This window comes from Aspergillus lucknowensis (assembly GCF_044049455.1).
Source record: "Aspergillus lucknowensis strain CBS 449.75 chromosome Unknown BJX67scaffold_60, whole genome shotgun sequence".
Taxonomy (NCBI): domain Eukaryota; kingdom Fungi; phylum Ascomycota; class Eurotiomycetes; order Eurotiales; family Aspergillaceae; genus Aspergillus; species Aspergillus lucknowensis.
The window spans coordinates 1-8,263 of NW_027263604.1; the positions used below are offsets into that span (position 1 = coordinate 1).

The 8,263-nt window shown below is 52.9% G+C and overlaps 2 protein-coding genes across 2 annotated transcripts; one reads left to right on the plus strand and one right to left on the minus strand.

Annotated features, from left to right (window-relative positions):
- Nucleotides 1–2,507: 2,507 nt before the first annotated feature.
- Nucleotides 2,508–6,293, plus strand: BJX67DRAFT_385196 (uncharacterized protein; the record flags this gene model as incomplete). The annotated part of the gene is made up of 2 exons (XM_071033807.1): nucleotides 2,508–4,973; nucleotides 5,028–6,293. 2 exons carry the CDS (start codon nucleotides 2,508–2,510, stop codon nucleotides 6,291–6,293), a joined length of 3,732 nt encoding a protein of 1,243 aa, XP_070881818.1.
- A 909-nt stretch (nucleotides 6,294–7,202) lies between these two features.
- BJX67DRAFT_385197 (GPI anchored serine-threonine rich family protein) lies at nucleotides 7,203–7,858 on the minus strand (the record flags this gene model as incomplete). Its single annotated transcript, XM_071033808.1, has 4 exons — nucleotides 7,203–7,380; nucleotides 7,460–7,591; nucleotides 7,661–7,739; nucleotides 7,801–7,858. 4 exons carry the CDS (start codon nucleotides 7,856–7,858, stop codon nucleotides 7,203–7,205), a joined length of 447 nt encoding a protein of 148 aa, XP_070881819.1.
- Between the last annotated feature and the right edge of the window lie 405 nt (nucleotides 7,859–8,263).

Here is an 8,263-nt window from a genome sequence, read left to right on the forward strand (position 1 = left end):
ATATAATATAAAACTATTAAATATCTATTTTATACCCTCTCAAGCCTTGGTTTTTATCCTAATAATAAAAATTACCAAAAATACCAGTGTAATTTATAATACCCTGGAAAGTAAAAGGATAGACTAGTTATAGCCTGTATATTTCTATATATTATACCTTGTAAAGCTTTATATATAAGTTATACTTCTTCTAGAAGCATGGTTGTTGAGATATTCAATTTGAAAAATAGCCATTTAATATGGAATACCAAGGTGATCGGTTCGGTTGGGTGATCGACTCGCTTGGGAAAGACGTTAAGTGATGTGATGTCGCTGCTCTGCGGATTTGCTCGCTGTGGTCGACCACCGCAAGTTCTCAGCCAGCCTGAGGCCTTCTGCCATCACTTGCTCAGACAAATATCAAGAAATGATGCGATCTTCCGAGCCACGAAAGCCAATCATTTCTGCCTTCCGCTCTAAGCGTCGTCGATAAAACTCTGGCTATCTCAGCCGGGATGAATCGCGCGAACCACGGTTGCATCCATTGTTCCTCAGCCTGCTTGGCTAAATCGGCAAAGAGATTGCTCGGACGAGTTCGCAGGATGGATCGCGGCTGGCTGGCAACCAGGAACGATTGGCTGGCAGTGACCCGCGGCGGACTCGAGAGTCCTGGAGAGAGCAGTCGAAGATTCATGAACTGTGCGGTGATGGTGCTGGTCGAACCTCAAGCGCGCGTGGGGACTGCGCGTGGGGACTGCGTGGAACCTTCGATTCTTGCGATGTTCCCAATGAGCGCCGCCGAGTGATTCATGTGCTTTGCCACTCGACGCGCTCGCAGAGTCGACAGAACATGGATGACGAAGAATGCTTGCATCTTGGGGCAGGCTGAGATGGGGCGGGATTGTGATACTGTTAGTTAAGATGATTCTGAGTGCCGGAGCGAGAGATGCGGCACCGATGTCTTGACGGGTTGGGTGTCTTCTTTTTGCTTTTTGCCACCATTATCACATTCTTGAGGGTTGTGACTGGGCCGTGTGTCAGCAGATTTATTGGGGGCTCAGATTCGTGAGCCAGATTCAAGACTGATCTCCAAAATTAGCCCTGCGTGTTGATGATTGTCGCCTCGGGAAGAGCTCTGCCATTGCCGAGTCTTCCAAAAGACACGAAAAGCGACAAAGAAAAGCAAAACGACATGCTGTTCAACGGTGCTGTTTCAGAAATGCAAAGTCAGTCGTCTTCTCCAGACTTCGGGCCAAATCTTCCCCTTTCCGAGCGTCGAAGGTTCTTCTTGCATTCCTTTTTCCCCAAAATGGATAAGGCCCGCAGAGTTGGGAGTTTGCCCAGGTGGAACCCAGAGCAGTCGAGTCTGGGTCGGGCGATCAATCGGGGGTTTTTCTCTGCTGCTCAGTGCTGTCTCAATCAGGTCCCACGGGAGAGGATGGATCGGGATTGACCAGGAGTCGACACCGTGGACAATAGTGTGGGAGGGGTCTTAGGACTATTGGAATTCACAGAGTTCGATCCATGGAACGACGAGTGCTTCTCAGACAATCCTGAGAATGGCAATGCCATATTGGCTGAGAGATGACGATCGCAGTAATGATATTCATCTGCAGCCATATTGCTCGTGTCTCGCCTGTCCCTACTTGTCCCTGTCGCAAGAGAAAGCCGCGTTGGATCCGCCTCCTCAGCCGGCGTGGCCTCCCGCTCCACCACACGTCCCCTGTTCCTTGTCGGCTCAGCCAGAAAGGACGCCGTCCTCTGCTCCACCATCTCCTGATTCTGCAAGAACTAGTCCAAAGTCGAGTGCGGGTGCCTTCAGGTGGAGCAGACTTCGACGGAGCAGCAGAGGGAGAAGCAGAGGAAAGCAGCCCTGGTGTCAAACCATCGCGGGAAGCTTGTCTGCGACTCTCCTGAATCTCAACTGTCCTGCCGCTTGATCTTCCTTTCTCTCTTCTCTTCTCTTCTCCTCTCCATTCTTACATCTACTTCTCTTTTTTTCCTCTTCCACCTTTCGACGCTCGCTTCCCCCTCTCTTCTTTCTCGAATATTACTCGGGCGAAATGAACAACGGTCGCTGCTGATTGATCGGTCTGTTACACAGAGCACGTTCAAAGAGCCATTCCACATCTCACGCTTATTCTGCTTCTCTCTTCGCCTCCTTCTTGTCCTTTTCCCCCGGTTGCCAGGACGTTGGAACGAAGAAAACGGCTTTAAAAGGGCAGCTCAAAGCAAAGATTGGCGACAAAGGCCCGCTTATACCTGACAGCTTTTGTCCTGATATCTCATGGTTGGAATGTGCAGCGAAGAAAAGATCCCAGTCAGAGAAAAGGAGAAGTGATCTCCTCGGCTGTGAGAAGGGTCAGCAGCTACCAGAGATTCTTCTCGACTCGCGTATCGAGATCCACCAATTTCAGGAGGCTCAAAATCGACTAACTTGCGCGAAAAGTGTTCCCTGGTTCTAGGGCTCGTCTTGTCGGCGTCTCTATTCCCCGCTTTCGGACTCGGATATGTATACCACGTCTAAGATGCAGCACAACAAAGGTCCAGAGTCCGAATTAGGGACGACAGTTTCGCGCTCTCGCTCTCGCTCCCGCAGTACAAGTATCTCGAGCGATTCGCAGCTTTCCCGCATTTATCTTTTCGCTCCTCCGTCTGTGAACCCGGCCCCATCATTTATCGCATCATCATCGGCGTCCCAGATTATCACCACCGACCAAGAGTTCAACACCGCTGACTTTGTGGCGGACGAAGAAGACGATTCAGGCGCCCTCGTTACTCCGGATGCCTTGTCCGCCCTCAATGGATTCCTCGACCATCTCCTTTTTAACATCCTAGCAGCTGCCAAGTCAACCCAGTTGGCTTCAATTCGACCTGCTGTCGCCGATGTTCTGAAACCCCGGCTTGCGAAGGAAGTAGTTTCTGTGGCCGACGAGGAGCTAAGCGAGTACCTAGGAGGCCCAGAAGACGAACAAAATGAGTTTCGGGGCGGCCAGACACCGAACGGTGAATTTGACCTGATTCGCACCTGGAAATTAACGCGTTTACGCTGCATGGTATATACTCGCCTCGGTGACATGGAAGAAGACGACGAGGAGGAGTACATCGCTCAGGAAAGCCTGGTGGACGATGAAGGAGCACCCCGACGATTCACCAACCACATCGGCAATATCACTCCTGCTGCTGCCATCTTCCTAACCTCAATTATCGAGCATATTGGGGAGCAAGCCCTTGTGATAGCGGGAGAGACTGCTCGATCTCGGCTATCATCGAGGCTCGTCGTTGAATGCGATGAGGAGGAGGAACTTGGTAAAGAAAGGGGTAGCATGAACCGGTTGATCGTGGAAGAGCTGGATGTGGAAAAACTGGCATTGAACCCAACCCTCGGACGGCTATGGCGAATGTGGAGGAAGCGTACACGTACGCCAAATCTGAGTCGGATGGCATCTCGCGACTCTATACGACGACGCGGCACTAATGGGCCCATCTTGCATAGTAGGAAAAGCAGCTCTTCTGTGGCCGGCGACACTCAAAGCCAGATCTCTCCTCTTGTCGGGGAGAAGTCTGAACTCGACCCAGCATCCATTCCGCTCCCTGTGAGTGACAACGACGTTGAGGAAATCGAGAACCTGGACATACCGCCAGATGTGGATAACGGTGAGGTCCAGACAATGCAAGCAGTCGTCGCACACAAAGTGCGCCCACATAGTCTGACGGTGCTCACCTTACACTCCCCAAGAACGGTATCCTCACGTGCTAGTTCGCCTGCGACCCCTATCGCGCGTATTCCGTCAGTCACCCGCCACGGCCGATCGCATTCATTACCAAGCGCTCCGTACCCCCCTGAGATTTTGGAGAAGGGAACGCAGGATGACCAAGCAACTCGCCGCCCGTCTCCCACGGCGTCTGAAGAACGGCGGCGCTTAGAGACCATGTACGAGGAGCGTGAGGAGACGGAGAAAGTGGAGACGCAGGACGAGGAAGTGGAGGAGGATTATCAAACGCCCGGGTCTACACCTGCAGAGGCTGAGCTTCCCCATCCAGATGCCAAACGTGAATTGACGGCGGATACACCTGAAAAGGATGGTTCAGCCGAAAGCCAAGTCGAAAGTATCACAGAGGAGAAAAGCGAACAATCCACAGAAGTTCTGACCAGTCCAGCTAGCGGCCCCAAGGCGCCCGCTACATTCTTACTTGACCAGGAATCTGAAGTCATTGAAGGGCAGGGAATGGCTGAGAAGCCAACATTGAATTCTGTGCAGCGGCCAAAGCGCAAGCCGAGCAGGGATGTTACACGCAGAGATGAATGCTCAGCTGTCTCCGCACCCTTGGCGAGCGAACAAGTTGTGACTGCCGTTTCTGAAAGTCCACTAGAACAGCAAAGTGAAGGTTTGCCTTCTTGCGCGGGTCCCTTCCCTGTCCGCACTTCTTCCGCAGAGCCGAATGCAAGCCAACCTCCGACCCCGGTCCGGGAAATTCGTCCGTCGCTGGATAGCACTCAAGACAAAGGGTCAAGGCCTGCTTCCAACTCCAGTGATAGCACGCGCTCAAGCCACTCACGTACATATAAGCGCCCTACCCCGTTGGTCTTGACGAATGCTAGCCACCGCTCCCATACACTGTCGACCTCAAGCTCTGTGACAGAACGTGCGGCCGTGCAGCGTATTTCAACTAGGCCGACAACATCCGCGGCACCATCGACCCATTCTCCAGTTCTAACAAAACCGCGCAGGTCAGGCAGTTTTGGGAGCCACCGTGAGAAGCGCCCGGTGACTGCTGGTTCTGGCACGTCGCAGGTTTCAAGCAGGCTAAAAGGTTTAATAATCCGGCCTACCGAACCGTCCCCGCACCTCCGCAGTTCTTCGGAAGCGAGTAGGGTATCCGCCACGACTGGGGGAGGCTCGCATGACGATGTCACCGGCTTGGATGAACTGATTCGTAGCGAGGAGACACTCCACTATACTCTCACACCAAGGAGCGTTCGCGAGATGGATGTAGGCTACCAGTGTCTGGTTCACTTCATTAGTTTCGTAACTAACCACGAATAGTTCCCCGATGCGCCGAAATGGCAAGCGCAGCGATCCAATATCGCCGATTTGGCTGATTTCTTAAAAAGCACTGGGCCGGACGATGCAACATCATCGAAGGCATCGGTTCCCCGGAGGGTTAACACCGAAGCCCAACCCTCTCCCAAATTTCGAGCCCCTGACTTCCCGAAACACTCCCCCATGCACGCAGCTTCTCCTCACAAGCCGAGAGCGAAAGCCGGACAACCTCGCAATGCTAGGCCCAGTCTTGAATCGAGCTCCGATTTTGCCCAGTTTATCCGAAATTCCGGGCCGAGTAGCCCCTCGAGTACAATTAAGTCCATGCCAGATCACAGAGTCTCAGATGCAACGGAATTGTCGAAGCGGCCCTCTCGGGCTGATAGCGCTGTCTCAAAAACCTCTAATCGTGGGCCCAGGTTGCAAGCTCGATCCGCTGCAGTTTCCAAGGGTGAAGTAACGTCTGACCTGATTGACTTCATTCGTGAGGGTCCGCCGACCGTCGGAGCACGTCGCATCCCACGGACGGTGGCACCCTTCCGCAGTACGATGGACTCGGACGATCTTGCATACGACAAGGGTGCTCCCTCGATCACCAGCACCCAAGGGGAGTCGGTAACAACCAAATCACAGATCTCCAATACCTCTCGCACTGGCCTCCTTGATTCAGTAAATGGGACAAGCATCACAGCTGGCCCTCCCAAACTGCCCTCCACTTCTACCAGATTCACCGATGAAGACCCCCGCCCGAGGCGGACGCAGCGTCGGGCGCCAGACCCATACGCCATTGACTGGGACGATGACGATTTTGAGGTCTTGCTGGAGGAGCCGAAGCCAAAGCGTGAAGAGGAGAGTTTGATCGACTTCCTCCGCAATGTGCCTCCTCCCTCGTCAGAACCCGAAACCCAACCCTTAAGCAATCCCTCCAGCAAAGCTTCCCCCGGTGCTTTCGGGAGCGCGTCGGCGATGAAGGCCCGGCTCCTCCGCAGCACCTCGTCTGAGAAGACTCCCTCGTCAAAGTCTTCCAAAACTTCCCTGCGTCCGCAGTCGGAGCAGCATTCCATGGGGCCATCAAATTATCCAACCAGAGTTAACCCGGAGCGCCGCGGTCTCTCCCCTGTCCACGAGCGACAGACGGAGACCAGTGCGTTAGCTGACTTCCTCCGGAACACTGGGCCTCCTGAGCCTCCTCAATCCCGAGCCCCGCAATCGAAGGACTCGAGTTTCTCGCGCCGTCTTTTCACTCGGCGGAAGAAGGTCGAAGTCTAATAGATTTCTTCTCTTTCAACACCCGCAATCGTTTGTTCCCGTTCTCTCAACCGAATCAATCACGAAATTCCATGCTCTCGGTGATGACCTTTCTTTGAGCATCGTGAAAGGTGCTGACGACATTTCTTTAATTTTCGACTACCAGTGATATTGGGTGTCCCTGTTTTTTATCTTGGTCTGCCTAAATCTTCTGGCCGATGTTCTTTGAGGGAGCCCCTGCTCCCCGCCGTATGGGACAGCTTTTCTTCTCGGATAATTCTTCTTTGCCCAATACCCCTTCGGTTCGTCTTTCCATCTCCTATATATATTTTATTTTCCAAAAGGGCTTTGGGACCGCGTACATCCGGATTCTTGGTGTATCTTTTGTTCCTGCCGGCGGCTCTCGTCTCAAAATTTCTTTGTCTCCCTCGTCTCAGGCCGCTCTCGTTGATACTTCCTTTCCTATCTTATATTTCCTACTCATAGACACGGATTCTGCACCGGAACCGAACGGCCTCTTTCTCCTGGCTATGACATATCTATTAGTGGCCTCCTTGCATATCTACTGACCCGCGCTAGTAGTATGCCTGCAAGGACCATAATCCGTAGCTAGTTAGCCAATAAAGGTACCATTACTGCCAGTGATATCCCAAAAGAAAAAGCCCGCCTCGCAGTAGTCCATGTCCTTTGCATACATTATGCATCATGCCTTACTGAGGCAGCCGCCCCCCGAAACTCCAACCTCGATAGAGGTTGCGCGCCTCTTCGTGAGCTTCCTCCATAGAGTTTTACAATGCCAACCCAACCAACCCCATTATACCAGCTACAGCACCAGGAGCGCCATACACGACCTTCCCGGCCGCATTTGTCTCTGTTGGGGAAGACTCGGATTCGTTGGCGGTGGCGGTGGACGTTTCTACACAGGCGCACTTAAGTCAGCCTCACACTCAACACTGGTACGCCTTGGATGGAGATCCGATGGATGCAAGGACACTCGCCTGTCTCTCTCGGCCTATCCGCAACACGGGTCACATTGAACATAGGCGACTGCGCCAGAATACCCGTGTTGTCTCGGGCCGTGGAGCGGAAGTTGATCTGGTAGTTGTCCCTATACGGTACCGCCCACATAGCTCGCGTTAGCTAGCTCTCGATAGATAGGATACAGGATGGGTTGAGTGTCAACATACGCAACGGGGACACCCCAGACACGATCGACGCGGTACTCGTTCTCCGACGACTCGGCGCGGGTTGTGAGGTCCTTGCTGACGTTGTGACCGTTTGCGTTGACGAGGGTTATGGTGAAGTTGTTTGGGTCCGAGCTGCATCCTCTATTATTTCTGCGGCCTTGGAGATGTCATTTGGGGGGTGGGGGGTGGTATAGGGCGTACGGGACTGTTGTCCAGCGGATTGTGTAGGGTTTGCTGAAGTCGACTTTGTCGTTTGCGGAGGGGGAGGTGATGGTAAGGGCTTGGATGGTGTTAGCATGTTGTAGAGAATCCAGAGAGAGATGAGGTGGTTCCAAACGCACCCAGTGCAGCGACTGCAAAGGCGAGGAGGATGGAGATGGAGGAGCCGAGAGAGCGCATTGTAGAGGGTTTTCTCGGTTGGTCTGGTGCAAAGAAGTGAACAGGATGCGTTGGGCGTAACCGCTTGGAGGATTAATGGCTTTATATAGGGATCTTTTACCCCGTATGCCTGGCTTCAGAGTTTCTATTTATGCGAGGGGCTCACAGGTTTCCAAATATGGTCTTATGTCGACGGCGCAAGTTCAAGACATCTGACGTCTGATGCGTCGAATTCGTAAAGCAGAGAAGGAGAGTTGTAAATCCAACTCCCCGAAGCTCCGAAGCCAGGGATACTTGTATCTCTCAACAATAAAAAGCCAATAATGTCCCGTATTGGGCGAGCTCTTCAGCACTATTGATCGTTGGTGGTTGGGGTTTGGATGTCTCAGGTTGTCTGCACGTCCTCAGGGTTGGATAAGTCAGATG